General features: G+C 55.0%; 2 protein-coding genes across 2 annotated transcripts; one reads left to right on the top strand and one right to left on the bottom strand.

Annotated features, from left to right (window-relative positions):
* Window positions 1-126: 126 nt before the first annotated feature.
* Window positions 127-3,841, bottom strand: CSUI_002083 (uncharacterized protein). The gene is made up of 4 exons (XM_068062285.1): window positions 2,835-3,841; window positions 2,191-2,487; window positions 1,643-1,912; window positions 127-1,467 (listed from the first exon to the last, which is right to left on the bottom strand). Exons 1-4 carry the CDS (start codon window positions 3,132-3,134, stop codon window positions 685-687), a joined length of 1,650 nt encoding a protein of 549 aa, XP_067925738.1. The 5' UTR covers window positions 3,135-3,841; the 3' UTR covers window positions 127-684.
* On the top strand, window positions 3,665-19,343 carry CSUI_002082 (fusaric acid resistance-like protein). Its single transcript, XM_068062284.1, has 13 exons — window positions 3,665-5,109; window positions 5,701-5,823; window positions 6,230-6,291; window positions 6,655-6,744; window positions 7,196-7,235; window positions 8,088-8,122; window positions 8,590-8,644; window positions 12,995-14,929; window positions 15,864-16,217; window positions 16,715-17,099; window positions 17,562-17,896; window positions 18,125-18,297; window positions 18,677-19,343. Exons 1-13 carry the CDS (start codon window positions 4,974-4,976, stop codon window positions 19,139-19,141), a joined length of 4,188 nt encoding a protein of 1,395 aa, XP_067925737.1. The 5' UTR covers window positions 3,665-4,973; the 3' UTR covers window positions 19,142-19,343.
* Window positions 19,344-19,346: the final 3 nt, after the last annotated feature.

Genomic DNA, 19,346 nt, shown 5'->3' with positions numbered 1-19,346 from the left:
ATAGTCGGCAATTGCTACGCCCCAGTGGGTTGGGCGTCCCGAGCAAAGAGCATCCGGATATGTTCCATGCCCACCGTTTATCAAGCCCACTGTCGAAAATAGTGGGGAGACGTGGCGGCCTCTGTACACGGTGAGCTACGTTTCGCCATCCCGCCTTACCACTTCCTTGTGCGCGCGTGCCGCATCCGACAGGAAGGCAGTATGGGTAGATCCCAGGGACACTAATTAGAGTAATAGGCACCGCAGGTCAGAGCTCCGGTAGTAGTATGGTGTCAAACGAGTACGGAGCTAGCTTGCGAACAGAACAGCAGATCAGACGCTGAGAAGTTGGGCTGAAATAACGACCCTCCCTGTTTTCGGCCCGGCTGTGTTGGACTCTAAACTCTGTGATGACATACATGCAACCCCCCACACGTCGGTTCCCTTAATGAAAAAGGAAGCATGGACGGCTTTTGTCAGCGTACGGTAATTTGAGGTCCCCGGTGCAGGCCTGCCACACTGGGACCCCGCCGAGGTATTTAGTCAAATGCAAATCTGGCCAGAGGTCTTCCGTGGCCCCGAGGAGACAGAACATCTCTCGTGTCTGTAGATACCACCAACAGTACCTTCGGGTACAAAGGATCCCGAGGGCCAAGCGTTCGAGTCAAATGCACACTTGCTTGACCTGAGCTCGCCGCATGTCCTCTAGTCCTCAGGCCTAAGGGGATGGCGCTCGCCCGGCGTATCATCCCCAAACTGCCGCTCAACACCCTCCACATCAGGGTGGCCGTGAGTTTCCAGGTACGCAACAGGATCTGCGACAATATTGCGGTGGTCGTAGCTTTTGTGCATCTCGTCGAACGTATGGTAGACGTGAGTTTGCGGGTGGGTCAGAAACTGCTGGCGGGTTCGGGCCTGCTCAGGAATGAACAATTTTTCCAGCTCTCCTTCGTCCTCGTCCTCATAATGCTCATCAGACTGCTGCTCCGCATCATCATCGTGCAGGTTTTCATCCTCCTCCGGGTCGTCCACATCCGACAAGTCGAGCGACCCCTCCTCTGGGGCATGAAAAACCTTTTGTACCGAGAGCTGGCAAAAGTCCTCGGGTCCAACAAATGACGGGTGCCCCGTTACTCGGATGGATGGATCCGCGGTGACTCCTACGCTTGCGCTGCGGCTGGTCGCCCCGGAGACTGTGTTCACTGGGCCGCTGTCCCGGACCACCCAGTGGACGCTTTTGGGCACGCCATGCTGAGCGTACTCAGTGTATCGTTTGGAGTTTTCCATATCTGTGTTAGGATCGGTAGTGACATGTGGCCGAACCTTCTGGCGTATTACGGGTAGTAGTGCGCCATGGGGCAAAAATGCAAGCGGATCCGGCTTGCGGAAGTTCAGCTCGCGGTTGAACACCCAGGTGTGATGGGTATGATCGTAAAACAGGTAAAGCGGGCTGGCCATAACGTTGGTCTCCGCGGAGTGCTGCGCATTCTGAGAGCAAGACCGTGCAACAAAACATTCGCTCGCAAACTCTGGACAGGCGCTGCCGTCTATGATAATCTGCACTCACGTACTGTTGTCTCTCCGGCTAGCACTGAATGCGTGACTACAACGCAACTAATATCACAAATCCTGAACCCTAGCCCCACTACGTGAGCCCGCTTACTGTTATCCGTTTCCAGACAAGCCGACCGTGAATGAGCAGAGGCTTTGGCCTTCCATCACGTGTGACCATGATGTCGTACGTGCCGCCTATGGCCTCCTCAATCCTACCGCCATCAACCCACAGGCGGCGCGGCACGTTCAGAGGGCTCGTGTGCACCCCTACGACATGGGTCTCGTTGTATTGTCCGTCAACGAATGGCAGTCGGTATAGAGGCGTCTGCAGGCCTTCGACTCCGCGGGACAGGTGAAGGTCGTGGTGTTCTTCACCGTCCTGCACGTACAACAGACAACCACAAACTGCACTAAGAGTGCGCCGCTTCGGCAAGCCCTGCTCTTGTTGCAGCGGAGCGACAAGGCATCCTCTTCCACGCCGTACACTTGGACCGGTACGCCTCGCCGGAGCGGTTGCCCTTTTCATACGTGTCCCGTCACAAGCTTCCTTTGCTGCTTACGCCGGCTCACGATCTGTTAGCTAGTATTTCGACGTGTACTGCCGGAGCCTTTTTCGACTCAGTTGTCATGAACGATCTTAACGGGAACATAGCCTACCCATACGTCAACATAGGAGAGATCATCAGGGTGCTGCTTCGTTCCGTCTTCGCTGAAGTCACTCCGCTCATGCTTCGAGTACCGCGGCTCTTCCTGATGAATGTGGTTTCTTGGTCCGATGGCAGCGTGTAGCGCAGCATGCACGTCTTTTGTGGTTTCCTGTCGAATCAGGGTCACCCCTTGCCCTGTCCGTGGTACAGCGAGTGATGGCTTCGTGCTTCTCCAGCTCAAAATTGACGAGACAGCAATAAACAAGAGCAAGAGGCACGCGGCGACCGTCACCCATACGCGGGTTGCCTGATCAAAAAGAACAGGAATGGTGCGTACAAGCTAACTGTTTACGGCCTGCAGCCTTCAGCCCGGTACTGGGCGGACTGAAGGCGTGAGCATTACATAGTGCACAGCGTTGCACTCCAAATCGGGTACGGGCGCTTCTCTGCGTCTCCCTACCCATCCCGGTAAGATGTGCACAAAGAATCTCTGCTTCCAAGGAGCCACCAGAGAGAGGATTTACTAGGAACCAGCCGAGATAATATGCAAAGACCCTGCGGTCTTTGGAAGGGGGAGTACAACAGACTGAGTACACTTTTTCGTTTTCTGTCCTGCGTTGACTACGACCCTGAGCTGCGAGCAAAACAACATACCTGCCGGACTTGCTCAAAGACAGCGGCAACACCAGCGTGCCCGTCGCGCCCTCCCCTCTTGTCCGCAAAGTACAAAGAGGAGTCCGCTTTTCCATTTATGCTCATCGAGAAGTGACCCGGCCTTCGGATGTATGCCGAGTTGTTTCCAGAAGCTTCGCCCGCCTCAAGAAGACCCGCATTAGAATCGGCGTCGCCGTCACTGTCACAGTTCGGAACGCGCGAGCCCGCCGTCTCTACGCCGAAGCCCTGCTGGACGTGCCCGAGGCACGTTGAACGAGAAACGTATGTAGCGTCCATCATCAGAGAACAAACCCGTCTGCGTCTGTTCGAAACTGGAGAAGGTATCACACCGCCCAGTGCAAGAGGTAACCGCACTGAAAACCGAGCTGAGTCACGCTCAGTGGGTCTTGTGAAACAAGCGGATTACGACCACGGCAGAAAAACACCAGTAAACAACTCGGCTATGGTTGACCGGGATCGTGCGAAGAGGTGAGGTTGACTCTGCCAACTAGCGCGTTCAAAAGACGGAATGGGCAAATTTCTCCTTGCGGTAAATCAAAGAGATGGAGTGCTGTTCCTGTAAGGTACGTCGGATGCCTCTCTTGGTCGCTGTAGACCGGCCTGAAAGAGCCCTCGTGGCAACTACATGTCGCTACTCAAGACACGGTGCTTTATCCCACTAGTTTCGGGCGGACCGGCGCAACTGTCACGCGATTCCGGACAGGACCGAGGAAGCTGAAGCAAGAACAGTGGCACTTTTTCAGGAGTCTGTCGAGAGTGAACGACTCGAGCGACTGTTCCCGACGTACCACCTTGGAAGACAGGCAACTCGTAACACACCTGCGTCCTGGCGGCACGACCACGGAGCTAGCGCCAGAAGGCACAGGCGCGCATGCTCGAGGCGTTCCAGGCCAGAAACTGAACCCGGAGCAAAGACCTGCGTGTCTAAATCATGAGGCGGGACAGACCGAGGGAAGGAAACAGAAGCTCACTTAAGTGTAGTGGTCGCATCGGAACTATGGATTACGTATCACGTACAACTGCGCAATATCCCTGGCTGCCTGCTTTATGAGGACACTCATGCTTGAGACGCTCGGGGCAGACAACGTCCGTGTTGTGAGCCGAACCGCCGGGACGCTCACACCCGTCACGAAGCATGCGTTGGGGGGGCGGTCGTTTCCTTTGAGTAACTCCTGCTCTTGACAGCGCAGTAACCCCTGCGTGTGTACGACGAATCTGTAGGCTATGGCTAGGTCTGGCGGCCGCAGCTCTCTAACGTGGAAGACCTCCGGGCTTGCAGAACCCGGAGAGACGCGGCGCCGTTACAACTCAGAAACGCTGATTCTCTGGCCTCGTAAACGGATCTAGCTGTCTGGCTTTCAGGTTTTGAAAGGCAACGCATTCGCTTTCAGCTTGGTTATGTGTCGCCTCTACAACGGATTTTTTCAGGAGTGGACCACAGGCCGCGCAGGTCTGGCTAGCCGGCGTCAAGCTGGCGTTGAGACTTCGCGCCTCACACTCCGAGTAATTTGTCGCTAACTCTTAGATTGTCGTGCTACCTCCAGCGAGGTATCTTCTCGATAGGCGCCCAAGTGTTAGAGGACTTGTGCTGTTCCTTTACGGGGTACGACGGTCGGTCCTGCCTTCCCAGCCCTTTGGCGCGCTGTAGTAGGCCTGCTGGCGGCGGGTCTCTTCCTCACCTGTCCAGCGTGCTGCCTCACGAAGGGCTTTGGAAGGCGTGGGTTTTATCTGTTCGGATTTGCCCATCGACTTCCTTCTTCTCGGACTGTGCTGTGTCCCCCCTCCCACCCTCCACCGTGTCTGGGCGAGCTGTCGGAGTTGCTTCTGCGAGGTTCGCAGGTGTTTTGCAGCTGAACTGCGCAAACCTTCGGGCAGGCAGAGCGGTAAGCCGAGAACGCGGGCAAACAACGGGGCAGAAAGTTAAACAACTGGGAATTTTTGCACAAGCTCGACATCAGGAGAGGCACCTCGATCGGAAGAGCTACGGTTTTCCTCGGGGAGTGAGACAAACAGAAGGCAAGGTAACAATTGTATGTGAGAGCATCGCCTGAGCGGTAGCGTAGCCGCACAAGGGTTTAGGGTGAAGAAAGAACAAGGCGTTGAGTGATCGGAGATGACATGATGGCGGCCCCGCGTACACCTTCCAATCCCACACCGTACTCGCCGGAGCTACAAACATTCCTCATTACCAAGTTCGATCCCTTGCTAGCCATTGTCCGCGAGCTAAACGATAGGGTGCAGAGTTCCGAGAAAGGTAGGCGTTGTACTGGGGATACCTGGTGTACGCTTCTTTGGGTGATAGGTATGGAGCCTCAGGGTTGCCCAGTCTTGTCTTTCCATCCAGCGGCTGCGTCGAGGTGCAGCAGCCCCATGGTTGGTATGAGGCGAGTGGTTTGTGGTGGTAGGCGGCTACGAGCCCGTGAAAACTAGGTTTTCAGGTGCGCGAGAGATGACATGAATGTTGAGTTGTTTTCGCCGTTCTTCTATGGGGGCACGCGGCAGCAACCCGCAACGTGCTCGTGCAGGTGACTCACTTTAAGGATGACTTTCTTCTCGTGTGGTCTGTTGCGAAGTTTCTATCCTGCCCTGGTATCTGCTTCAGCGTCTATTGCGCGTGCTCTACTTTCAGTTAGGTGACACCGTGTGGTCCGACTGCCTGCTTGAAGTCGTAAATTGGGATTGCTTCCTCCAACAGGTCTGGTCAGAGTGATTCGTTTCCAAGTCGCGACCCACCCCGCCGTCGGTTGACATGAGTTTTCCAAGCAGAGGGGCCTTCTCCCAACTCTGGCGCCATTGTCAGAGACTTGAGGAAGGCCTCGATTTCACCCTGTGCTTGTCCCCGCAGAGCGGTTTAGGCTTGAAAGGCGAACTGAGAGACTCGAACATCGGTTGCTCGCTCTCATAGATGCAGTAGAGAAGGGCAAACCGTTGGAAAAGATTCGAGACGAGGAGGAAGACAAGCCTAAAGGTGCGCGGGCAGGGTCTGTGGGCGTCTATGTCAAAGCATTTTTCGAAGCGTCGCAGTGTGCATCGCAAGTACAGCTAGGTGTCGGGGTCCAAGTGACTGTGCTGTGTTCGCGGGAAAAGCCGTGGCCACGTGCGCTGTTACTTTGATTCAACGCTATCTTAGCTGGCTTGCGCTGTGGAAACCGGAGCGGTCAAAGAGACCATGTAGCGGTGTAACAGAACTACGCAGTTCTCTCACTGCTTTTCTGACCATTCATGTGCTAACTCTGCGACATTTCATTCCCACGATGCCGGCAGATAGTGCAGTGATAAGTGCACGTACGGGCGCTGCATCCACGAGACCGTGCACGCCCAAGCAACAACCCCTCGGTGTCTGATCGGGATGTCGTGTCTGTGCCTTTCTTCAGGAGTACGCGAGACGCTTCAGTCAGAGGAAGCGCTGGTGGCGCCATGGCTCTTCTCCTGTCAGGTAGGTTGCTTACGTTCTCCGCGTCTTCTGTACCCTTCTACTTATTTCTCTGGTCTGGGAGGTTCGCCCACCTCTTGTAGCAGAGCAGAGGTCTGGCTTGTTTTCCAAGTGTTACCCGAAAGAGCCTCATACTTTGTGGGTCACCCGTGACGAGTCGAGTTAACACCGGCGTTAAAGCAGCTTATCAAAGTGACCGTGGATGGCACGTAATGGATTATCATGAGGCTTTTCCTAAGATTTTTTACCAGAAGTCGTAACCAAAGCGGCGCGCGCCGCTGTGATGTCGTCGTACTGTTTTGAGGCAAGGTAGCTCACACCGACCACGTTTCCACGGTGTGCACTAATTTTCTCAACCGATTTCAGGTCGGAACCCCGACCTCGGCGCTACAGGTTCTCCTTGAATTTACACCAGACACGACTGAGGAACTGGATGTTAAGCTATGGAAAAGAGAGGTGAGTCTCTGGTGTTTTCACTCATCCTGGCTTACTGAGAGTGACTCTCGTTTCAGTCTGGATCGAGAAAATCATGAATTGATTGAGGCAGTGCTCGGTCGGGTCCCATTTCAGCCGGACCCCGTGGCGTTTGACTTCTGCATCTTCGCTCGCGCTTGTTTTTCGCATCCGCAGAGGACAATGGCTAAGTCTTTGCCGCAGTCCGATGATAAGGTAGCTCATTCTGCCTGAACTAGGCATCACAACCCTTCGAGCGCGCCCCGGCTCCGGGTGGTAGAACCTCACTTGTGTGTGTCTAAGTCGGAAGTCACTGTTCGGGTGCGAGAACCACTTTCAAGATTCAGTGTGGGTATTTGCCGGGACGGTTTCTTTCGGTCTGGGATTCAACCGGGGTGGCGGGCGAGTGTTTGTCTTGACAGCTGGGGCTGTCTGTGCCGCTTTCTGCTTTCAGGAAGACATGTGGATCATGTTTCTAGAGGAGCTTCCCGATGGTAAGGGCAGTCTTGCGACGAAAAGCAGGGCTGTGCAGGACAGTTGACTGAGAGAAGGCGCCGCTCTTGGTCCGCCAAGTTACGACGTCTAGTCCTCCCCCTTGGCGTATTCTTCGAACATCTTGCAACTACGGCGTCAGCTACGGGCCTGTGTGGGCAGAGGGTGCGGACCAAGGACTTACACGCTTCTGCTTAGGTGCCAGCCACTCTTGTTGCAACTGTGTCTCCCGCGTTGTGTTGCGATTCCCAGCATTCGCTTTGCGCAAGCCTGACAGTTTGCAGCTCCTTGACCTTCGTCGCGCAGGTGCGTTTCCATTCTGCCGTTCTTGCAATCGGAGTCAGAACTGTGCACAGCTCGGCAGCTGAAAAGTCACCGCGCTCAGACTGCAGACAAGACCGATCCTCACTAGCTGGACAGTGGTACGTCGCTGTCACGCGCCTAGATTCCGCATTGCCTCTCACTGGCTGTCGCACTCATGGCAGAAGTATTTAAATTATGTCTACAGCTAGGAGGGCTTTGCTGGAACTATGCCGAGGCGAAGCACTCTTCATCTTAAGAAATGTGCCAGGAAAATTGGAGGCTCCGTCCTGTCCCACCGCTATCACTCTCGTTGGTAAGTGCAGTATTGCGACGCCAGTAGGGTGGATTTTCGTTTTCGCCTCCTTGGCCGCAGTTCAGCCAATATACCACTGTAGGGTGGATCTTTGTTTTCGCCTCCTTGGCCGCAGTTCAGCCACTATACCACTGCGTAGGCACATTGGACGGAGAAACGCGTGCCTTGTTTTGGAGCAGCTACCTCATCCCGAGTAATTCCGAGCCGATCCCTCTGTCTTTTTTTGCGGTTATCGCAGCTATTCTCGCCGCAGCACTCTCCGAAGCGTGGTCGGTACGTTGAAGATTGAAAGGGGTGGCACTGTCGCTGTTTCGAGCATTCAGCAACGAGTAGTCGCGGCAGGCTGGGTGCATCAGCAGGGGAGCATTTCTCGTCTTATTGCGGGCCACCGTTGCTTGTTTTCGAGGACAGATTTTCCGGCCGTCGCGGTCACTTGAATATGGGTTTAGGATGGATGACATGGAAGCACTTTACAACAGAGACGTAGTGCCTCTGCCCCTGCCATCTTTGTATGTCTTCGTCAGTGCCATTCAGCGGTAGCGCTGAGAGCTCTCCTCAGTGGCGGTTCTGTCCGGTGTCTTCGCGGTATAGAGCTGCACCCATAGCAATCAGCCCGGCTTCGAATCGATTATTCACCAGAGCTATTTGACGGGGAGCAACTGCGTGCGTGTGTGTGGTCGGTTAACAGAAACAGTTTTCAATATCCGGGCTCCGGAGGTCTGTCCGTCTTGTTTTCGCAGAGAGTCGAAGCAGGAGAGCCGGAAGCACTTGGACGAGTAGCTCTTGTTCTGGAAGGTATGGGTCTTGGCGCACCGCTGCGGCCGCACCCGCTCTCCGGTGTATCGGTTGCGTGCTCATGTTCCTGTGCACACGTTGGTTTCACCTTTACCCGGCGGTGCTGTCGTGCCAAGTTGAATTACAGTTTCGTAGTTGATGCGGACTGCAACACGCTTTGGTGGTGTCCCGGGCACACACGGGAATAGCAGGGCATGGTTCTAGCTGAGCGGTAGCGACTTGTGATAGCTCATATGGGGTCGGCGGCACGAAGAGCAGCTCCTTACAGTGCAGCCGGGTTGACAGAGTCGCGAGTCTCTCTGCATCTTCAGCGCGCCAGGTTGCTACCTTTGCACCTCCGTTCTTCTGTGCGGAATTTATGTAGAAGACGAGGCGAGGTGCTCACCGATCTCACTGCACTGCTTTAGCAACTGACACGAAGAGGGGCGTACATAGCTCGGGAATATGAGGCAGACGCTGTCGAAGGACGCCGGTCTGGTAGTCACACTGGTGGCGTCCTTCGGGACGCTCGTCAATTACAGTCTCCACTTCTTGCCTTCCTGCTAAATTAAACAGCATGGATGTCTGTGTAGCTTTGGTTGTTCGACCACGAAGTGCGGTGAAGTCGAGTCACTTCATACCTCGGATGACTGTCGTCTCCATCTCGCTTTTCCTGTGATGCCTGCTTGCTGCTGGTTTTGGTTGCCGTGAGCAGGCTCCGGGATTGGTTCTCGGCTTCGCGCCGGTCGCAAGCGGTTCAGAATCGAACCTCTCAACTGACTGGAAAAAGAGTTCTTCGACGACTTTGCGCGATTGGGTGATATGGCGGCCCGCACCTGGGGACGCACGCCCGCGGGCACGGATGCCGTCGTGAGACTAGATTTCGAAGCGAGCTGCTCAACCTTCTGCCATGGTGTTGCGGTGCTCTGATACATTCAGGCTGAAGTTGCTCGGCCATTGTGTCTTCCGCTCGGGTTGCCATAGAAGAACCCTCTATCAGTGAACATTATTCTGTCATCGGGGCTGCCCACAACGGCTTCGGGGTGGATTCCTGTGGGAAGGTGTTTCGTTACTCCGACTAACGTTGGAAAGTTTTTTGCCAGGACACTGCTTCGCAGGTGTGTAGAGGTGTGTCGCTGCCGCAGGCGACGCTTTTGCGAGCTAGTCCGGAACCTTCCGCAGGACTGCATTTGTGTCGCCTGCTACGGGGAATTGCGAGTATCTTTTCCGACTACCTGCTACGAGCTGAGAAGCTACTCAGTCTGTGGCGCGTAACGCTCCAGTTAGAGGGGGACGACAGTCGGTTACGTGTTTCCAACATAACCAGAGAGTCGTGGTTTTGGACGTGACCAGTGGTTGGTCAGAACACTATCGTATTTCATGCACGAGCTGCGAGGAGCTCCTCGCCTCGTGTTACGCAGTGTTGCGGCTGGTACTTTTTTTGAACACGGATCAAGACTTCTTTAGCTCGAGGGCTGCACTTCCACATGAGTGTCGTGAAGCAGGACGATGGAGTGCACCTCCCGTGTCCGCTTCGGCTAGAAATTCGCCGACCTCATAGCGCTGTTGCGGGGTCCATAGGTTCAAGGGGACGTGTGACTTCTTGACGACAACACAGCTATCTGGAGCGTCGACACTCACCCACTCCATACATACATAAGTAGACACTGGGGTGTCGATCGTATGCCCTTCCTGATTCTACGGCATGTCAGGAGTGTCAGTCATCAACGCTCGGCAAAACAATTTCCCTGCGGGGCACGGGGATGGGAAACGCCTTCGGCAAGTACATGCCAGCCATACGGTAACAAAAACCCGCGGGATGGTCACTTCCGGTGGCACTGCAGCGCGACGACACCAGCTGATGACCTATTCGAGCCTCCCGTGAGATCCGCCGTGTGCAATAAGTCAGGCCCCCCAACCCCTTGATCCGGGCGTAGCACACTTGTCGCTTTCCGCGGATTGCGCCAAAGGAACTCCCTTCGCTAGTTACTGCTTCTGAGGAGTGGCCGCTCGGGTTGTCCACTCCCCGGCTTTAACATCGCATGTCGAGCTGGCTGCATGCTTTGGGCTCGCAGGAGGCTCGGACTCTGCGCGCGCTCGTGGGCGGACTTCTCTCCGCTAAGAGGCGAGAGGTAACATTGCAGTTCAACTTATTCGACGTTGTTGATCTTTTAGTCATGTGGCTACCAGTGGTTCGTCGAGGAAGATCCTCGGCCGTCAAATTGTCCTGTCAGCACCGCAGTTCTCGGGCCGACACCCGTAGAAGCACTGCATGGCTTACTACAACGAACGCGCTGGAGCCCAAGCTACCGCTGTCTACGTCCCACGGTGTTGTTTTTGTTGCTGGTTTTCCTGGTGATGTCAATATACTGGTGGTTGCTGTTTGGGGCCGTGAGAATCTGCCCTCGGTCCGGACTGGCGATTACTGTACCGAGGACTGTCTGCTCGACGTACGGGCTGCGTGTTCCGCCGGAAACCTCCGGCAAACGCGCGCTGCAGCTCCGACACTGTTCAGGAGGCTCCCTTTGAGTCGGTGTTGCCGCCTTAGTTAACACGGCCTCCTGCTGGCATGGCATTCTTTTCTTTCCCCTGTTCCCCACTGGCTACCTAGAGGCCTGCGGGCCCGAGCACAGTAGTGTCTTTTCCCCTCACATACCTTCTCACCAGTTGCTTTTTTATCTCTTAGCTTTTCTCGTCGGTGGCTGCCCGTTCCATGTTTCTCCCTGCTCGTTTGTAAACTTGGCGATGTGTCGGGGGACCATTTGTCCACAGCTGGCTTCGAACGAGTTGGCGCCTTCTTGCCTGCCGTCCGTGGCTTGCGACAGTTCGGCCAGTCCTCATGTGGGCGTGCACTGGGTGGTGTGGCTGGTGGCGCGGGCTTCAGGTGGATGCGAGGCACGCATTCCTGATTGAAAGCAGTGAAACGACCAACCGACGGCCTCCAGACTGGGAAACGTTTGCCAGAGATCTTGCAGGGCACTCCCTTCTAGGCACGCCGCAAGCTGCCCAGTCCCTACAGGAGATCGCTCGTCTTGGCGATGTCGGCGCCGGTGTAAAGGCTATTTTGAGAAGAACATGCACTACAGAATGCGCGGCTGCCGTTTCTGGCGAACCCGCATGGCCGCGATGTGGGGATGCTTGCAGCGGTGTGCGAGAAACCTCCAGAAGACCTGGTGGCCACGGCTAAATCGGGCTGTTCGGATCGGGGCTATCACGACGCTGGCTCTCCATTTGTCGGTGTCAAAGACTCTGCCACTGATTGGGGGCATGCCGGGGCAGGACTGGTGTATTAGCTCGTACTCCCTGGCCTCAACCACGCTCCCCGAGCAGTCGGGAGCCGTTTTTTCCGGCCTCTGGGTGTGGTGCTTCACTCTCACCTGCATAGCAGTGATCACCTTAATCCTGTTTCCGGTCCTCTCATTTGGCGCAACCTTGGGTCGGTCCATGTGCTTGGTCCTTTTCCTGGTGATCTTGTCGTGGATGACTGTCATGCGGCTGCCCATGACTCACAAGGTGGCACCCTTCGCCTCGGACGTCGATACCTCCAGCATGACAAGCTTTGCGTACATATACATTCCGTACACGGCTGCGTCCGTCATCCTGAGTCAGCAGAACCGCGCTTTTGATACGGATCTTCATACCGGGCTCATGTACATTGCAAATTACAACATAGGGGTGCTGAGCATGGCGCTGCTAGGATGGGCACTCTTCACTGTGCAGGTCATGCTGCCTCCTTGGAGTAGTCAACGTCACAATGTCCGTGTCATGCTGAGCCAGATCATGTGCGACGTCCGCGGCGCCGTGACCAACATCTCCCTTGCTTTTGCAGACCTTCGGCACATGCTTCGTGAGTCGTACGGCCAGGGAGCGACAGCATAGGCTAGGGCTGAAAGCAAAGAGAAGTTTTTCAGAAACTGAGGATGCCACCGTATCCATGTGTCCGCGTGTTTCTTTTTCCTGTGACCGAGTATTCCGCGGATGATACAGTACTTGACCCGGATGCTTTTATGCATTTACTGTCGTGATGGATATCCGCATGTTGTCGGGGTTTGCCGTGTACTGGGGACCTTGCGGTAGTCGCACACATCCAGTGGCAGGTAGCACTAACTCAAGATGCTTCTAGAGAGTTAGAGTGGATTTCCTCTCTCACTTGTAGTGGCAGCCCTACATGTACGCTCCTCTGGTCTCCCACGAGCGATGGGCGGCCAAGCTGGGCTGTTCGCTCTCCGCAAACCAGATTTGGGCTGAGGCGGAGAAGCCCCGAAAGAAACGAAGTTTTGTGAACGCTATAGTGTAGACAGTTGTCTCGACGGGTGCTGCATACTATGTTTCAAGGAACTCGGTTGCTACTTCTGTTTGCGGTCGTTTCAGTTCGAGAGGAAGCAGAGCAAGTGGAAGGGTCGTATGAGGAGCTCCGTCTGTCGTCGAAGGCGCTTCAGGAAAGCTGCCAGGCGCTTTATAAGGCTATCGGACAACAAACAAAAGTCCGCGTCGCAATAGTTGCAAGCAGCACTGAGCCGTACTGGATGTATCCCGGCCCGGGTGTGTTTCTTTTTCCGTTTTTTGCACGATGCTTCGAAGTCCTCATTCATAACTGCATGACAGTCATCACTCTGGCGCGTCACATCGACATGATCGCATGTAACCCTCTACGTGTTCGCCTTGAGGCCGACGAAACTTTAGCAGGCATTTTTCATCGGACGGAGCCTTTGCTCCATACGACAGCGCGGGCCTATACGTTGTGTGCGACTTTGCTTCTCATTCGCCCAACCACCCTACGCCGGGCAGAGTTCAAGAAGAAGATGGAGGAGGGGTTGGAACAGTTAGATCAGATCGATTCCCTAGTGGGTGCGACTTTCAGTCTGCTCCGTTCCCCCAGCATGCAAGTTCCAACGCGTCAGCTTACCATCGGGGATGACGTTTCTGTTTGTCTCCGAAGGCTGATGAGCCGGGCGTCGATCGGCAGCAACGCAAGTGTTGCATCGGACCAGAGCGGCGTTTGCTCGTCTTTCTCCTTTATGAGTCCAAGTGTAGCTGCGGATAATGGCGGCTTTGGAGCTCCTTTAGTAGCACACGGTGCCCTTTCCGTCGACAGGATAACCGGGCCATCCAACAACCTTCTAATCCCTCACATCTCGGAGTATCGCGCGGCCACAGCACCGCTGCATGGCGTCCCGCTATTTGGGCCAGGCGCCGTCGACACATCCCGGTTGTGCCCAGGACTGCCTCACCAGGCCAGCGCACACTCTGCGATGTCGCGGCAGTGGAACTCGGCATCTCGGAGTAGGACTGGGTCGTCTGGAAGTCTTCATTCCGCAGATGGCCTCGGCGTGGTGCAAGGTGTTTCCAAGGATACAATTCGTATAGGCGAAAATAGCCAGCCGGTACTTCCTCTGGTGAATGACCTTGCAGATGAGAGCAGGGGACGGAACATCGGGGGAGTACAAGAGCTGAGAGCTCCAGCTGGGTGGCGGCCGAGCGTCTCTGCACACCGGATTGAACTTTCTGAGGCAAGTGTGGTAGAATGTACAAGAACCTCCCATGGACCTAACACGGGTGCTCCCGGAGTTCTCCCACGCGACCGAGGCTCTTTCTCTTCATCACCTGACAGTGCGCACCGTGGGGATGGGGTGAGCTCTGCTTCTGCCGGGTTGCCGGAGCGATACTGGACTGCAGCACAAAAGGTGACCCCGGACTGGCACCCGCAAAGTGGAGAGGCCAGTGAGATGCCCGTCGACGACCAACACTCAGCAGCGGAGTCTTCCTCCCTCAACGATAGCTCTACTGTTGACTTGGATGCAGTGTTTAATGACCTCCTGAGTCGGAAAACCAGCACTGAGACCCTTAGCCATTCTTACAGCGAGAGTCAGGGGGGCCGGCTTTCAGTAGACACCTCCAGTTGCTGCAATGTTGAAGACGATGAACCCGTCAGTCGGGTGTGCAATGGGGTGGTCGAGAACGCCGAAGGCAATCAGCCAAGCTGCGATGTCAACGGGACCGGAACGCCGGCTCGTGCCTTGAGCTGGTCTTGGCCTGCCGACAGCAGTATGTGGAACTCTGGATGCCAGCCTGCGCGTGCACTTCTGCCAGCAGAGGAAGGCCAGGCGCCGGTGTCATTAAAGAGTCTGGGAAGCGGGGCCTTTGTGCCGGCGAGCAGCGTTATGGCTGCCACGACAGAGCTTCGACAGGAGCTGAGACTTTCAAAGCTGATTGTTTCTCTGTACTCAATCTGTGCCATGGACACTCAGGAGCTATGTAGTACTGTGAGGGGCGCATGCCTCGCCGTGTTGAATCCGTCGTGGCAAGGTACGTCTTTTCTAGCAGAGCACGGCTGACGTTGCAGCAACAGTTGCGGCGTTTTGCGGGTCGGAAGGCGTTTTCCAACAGGCGATATCTTTCATTCGCCTTGTGGTTGATAGAAGCGCTACGGCGGCCGGTGACCTGACTGCATTCAGTATCAAACTGACAGGAAAGGTCGATTGTGATGTGCTTCTACGCTCGCATTGACTACCGGTTCCACTGTGGGGCGTGTACGTTGCAGGCGCCCGGCAAAACTTCAAGATGATGACGCTGTCGCTAGCAATGGTGTTTATTCAGCTCTACTACGGTCTGCGCACTCTCGTACGGGTTGATAAGTGGAGATGGAGGGGTCCGGGTGCGTTCTATAGGGATGTCGAGGTCGTCCACTGCATCAAGCTTCTCTGCGGTCTGGGCTTTCTCTTTGGCTGCTGCTTGTTCTACGGAAAGCAGATCGACCATTTTCTCGGAGGTATCGTGCTCTAGCCCGGCAAGAGCATGGAGTGGGTTCATGGGTGTCACTGAGTTGGAGGGCGGCGGAACTTCATCAGACAGTATCCGCGCGGCACGACTCGTCGGGAGTGTAGATGCCATCTAGTGTTCTACGCATGGCGTGCACCCGCTGTTGTTTTCGCTGTTGCAAAATTTATGGCTTCGGACTTGCCCGACTCAGCAGGCCCTTGCTGGCCATCTACTGTTTCCACTGGTGAAGCGTATTGCGCAAAGCGACCGTTTGCCTGGTGCTAACTTCGTCGTCGGTTTGAAGCGCCAGTCTGTTTACGAGACGGCGAATGTTATCTTGGTGGTTCCCTGTTACTATCCCCTAGCCGCAACTGCCGAATAACTCGTACAGGGAATGAGGCTTGTCAAAGTGACATGAGCCCCCTTGACCTGTTTGCTTGATCCGGCTCGATCATCTGTGTGGGTGGCTGTGCGATCTCAGGTCCGACGGCTAAGGGTGCTCCGCAAACAGCGAAGCAATGGGTCATTCTAGGCTTCCTGTGTGCACATAGCTTTACGTACGAGGGCAACACGCACAAAGGTTTGAAGCGAGCCGCTGGGACCGCGCTTGGGGGCCTTGCTGTTGAGCTGGCACTGGTCGCTACCACCGACTATCTCTCCATCCTTTTCTTTACTTTTTTCTCAATCGCGGGTGCCGTGTTCATTTTCGCGAGTCCTACCCATCCGGCCAGCGAGTTCGATCGTGAATTCGGGTACATCGGACAGGTCTTCATCTGGACTGTGACTTTCATTCTTGACGTCATTTGGACGTTTGAGGGCACGCTCCCGTACCCAAGTAAGTTGCGTGGAAAACGTGAAAGCAGACATACGCCTGCAACGCGGTGAACCGATAGATTCCGTAGTGCTTACGGGACTCGGGACAAGAGACCGCCTCAGGATTTCCGTCAAGGGCGTTCACCTTATGAAAATGGGTGGCTGTCTCGCGCGCATGGGCTTCTGTGTATTCTTTTTGGGTCGTCTCTGGGCTACGTCACCAAGTGCTTGCCGTCACTGCAGGGCAAAGGAGAGGTTCCTGCCTCCCACACGCTGGAAAGATGTATCCAAGTAGCTGTGAGTTGCTGGCCCACACGAAAATGTGCTCTCGCCTCTGTCTCCAGCAGTGAAAATAGGACATTGACTCCGTGCTTCTATCGAAGCACTTCTAAACTTGCAGTCCGCTCGAAACAACGAACAGGAACTGCTCGGATGGAGTGTGGCCAGCGGCTTTGCACCGACGGTTCCATTCTTCAGTAGTTGTCGCTCGGCGGGACTTTGTGGTGTTTTTTGTTTCAGAGCTCAGGGACACCGTTGTGCGAAGCCGCGTTTTAGGGAATTTGGTGGGCATATGCTTCTCGATGCTGCTCAGTGGCGTGCCTCCATTCTTCAGTGCGGAGAATGCGGCTCGGATGTACTGCGCCACTCTACTGAAAACCTGTCGGCGCTGCATTCTGCTGATGAACGCGACGTTTTTGAGTATCACGCGAATGGAAACGCCGGGTGGTGAAGAGTCGTTTGTGCGGCACGCTCCAGATGCCTATGGTTCAACATACCCCAGTAGCCTGGCAACCTCGGGCCTGTCTGCACCGTCAAGCCCGATCACCTCGCTGAACAAGACCTTTGAATGCGCTCGCATGTGGAAATTCTCTTACCGGGGGAGGCGGCTAACGAGAAGGGAATGGTATAGGCTTCGCCGCGAAAAGAAGAAACACAAACCGCAGTAGGTGTTGTGGGGGCATAGCCTTCTTCTTGGCGTCCGCATTGTGGGACCCGTTCCCACGTTGCGTACCAGCTGCTCTTCCGGAAGAAGAGTCCAAGTGTACTCAAACGGTAGTCTTCGTGGAGTAGCGCGGGCTGCGGTGGTTTAGATGACGTAAAGCCTCCTGTTCTTCTCTCGCTCTCTTCACCTTGTGCGTGGTGCGGGTACGTGGTTGCTAGAAGACTTTGAACCTACCTCACCTAGCTGGCATTCCTGGTAGTTTTTTTCAGTGGGAATGGTTCAGCAGAATCCAGACCAACAACCGTTCGTTCTGGCAGTCTGTACTGGTGTCACTTGACCGAAATAGTCTCGGATCCGCTACAGCTCTTTTCTCTTGTGTCCTGTCTTTCGTGAATGGATTTCCGTGGAACCGACCGTTGTCAGGTTCCACGACTATATGCTGCAAGTTGAGGAGCTACTGCGGCATCACTCCACCAGGCTACTCGTTGTAGCCCGAATGCTGTATGATGAGGGGAGCTCCAGCAAGCACGTTCCTTTGTGGAGGGTGGATAAGGATGTTGGAGAGATCATGAACAAAGTCGAATACTTAGTCATGTCCGTCGTCGACACCGTGGACAACCTGTGTCACCTTGCACTCGACACTGACCCGGATTTTGCCGCCTTAGTACAAAACGGTCCCCTGGACGCCCGCGCTTCTTGGCTGGCGATAATTCAGCAGGACAGACGCAACTGGCACCTTCTGCTGCAGTGTAGAGCAGGTGAGAACTTCGCAAGACGTGGGTTGACCGGTTGTCGGCTGCCAGACTTCAGAAAAACGAACTGAACTAGACCAGACAAACACCGGACGCGGTCCGCTTTGAAATGTGGAACCTTCGAGCACCAGCGGAATGCTACTTGTGACTGGAGTGATGTCGAAGCAGCCCACCAGCTGGCGACATGGCGGAGCTGCGAGAGTGTCAATGCTCGTGTTTTTCTACGTTCTCCAGGAAATGCTCTGCAAGTCAATCTCGTTCGCATGGTCAAGGCCCAGTCGGCTTGCTTTATGTGGCTGGCCAAAGAAATCACGGCAGCGGGGCTCAGCGCTGTAGACCGCATCATAGCTTGGGACTGGTGCCGCTTCTCTGCGGCAATGCCCCGCAAGTATTTACTCGCCTTCGAGGTAAGGACAGGAGCATTATTAATCAGGAGAATCCATGTGAGTTCACATTCTTGATTAACAACTTCGCCCTTGCCGTGGCTTTGTGGGCCAGTGCTGCAAACAGATTCTGCGTGATTGCGAACCTCAGGCGTGGAGTGTTCTGCTTTTCTCTGCAGCGTAGCGGCTCCTTGGGCGCTGGTGTGTACTAATTTGCCTGCAGCTTTAACTGGCCTCAAGTCAAATCTCCACTCGAGCTAGTACACACTACTGCTGCGGACGGGCCGAGTACTCTGCACAGGAAGACAGACCACCCTACGTTTGATGCCTGCAATCACGCAGAATCTGTTCGCATTTGACACGAAACTGCTTGCGTAATGTGAACCGGTTCTGTGCCTTGCAGAGGTATGTGCACGCCAGGAGCAAGGTGGGGCGTTATAACAGCCGCATTTACGAGAGCCTTGCCATATGTGGCAAAGAGCGTCGAGATGCGAATCTGTTCAACCTGGATGAGTGGCGCGCTGCGATTTTCAGTCTTCTTCTGATTATGGAGAAGTGCGAGAGCAGAAACTATTTCATGGATGAGATACACACATTTCAAGCCCAGAGCATCTGCAGAACAGTGTACGGGAATCTGGATCCCGAACTGATGCTCGGGATGATACCTTCATCGCTGCTACCCGAAAATGGTAGCAGTTGCCGAAGAAACAGCCTGGCCAGACAAGTGGAGAGGGTGAAGAGGCGCAAGCTCTTTCGCTGGCGTTCGAGAACAGGAATGACTCTGACTCCAAGACACGTTGAGATGCAGGGGATCGCCAAACAAATTGAAAATCAGCAGTCCGTGATGCAAAGCACGACACATGAATGAGCGGCGGCCCCTGCACTGCTTCGCCGGCTTTCTCAGACTTGGGAAGTAAACTAATTCTTTTGGTCACCCGCAAAGGCCCTGATGCCTTGCCGGATTTTTTTGTGAGCTCCTGTCCCTGAGCGAAAACTCAGCAGATGCTCAGCCTTTCAGCCCTTGTTCGGGCTAGGGAGGGAAGTCAGTCGACTGTGGGGTCCTCAGTGCCATG

The sequence above is a fragment of the Cystoisospora suis genome (assembly GCF_002600585.1).
Source record: "Cystoisospora suis strain Wien I chromosome Unknown contig_873, whole genome shotgun sequence".
NCBI lineage: Eukaryota > Apicomplexa > Conoidasida > Eucoccidiorida > Sarcocystidae > Cystoisospora > Cystoisospora suis.
The sequence above is the reverse complement of the archived record's forward strand: the minus strand, read 5'-3'. Positions and strand labels throughout refer to the sequence as shown.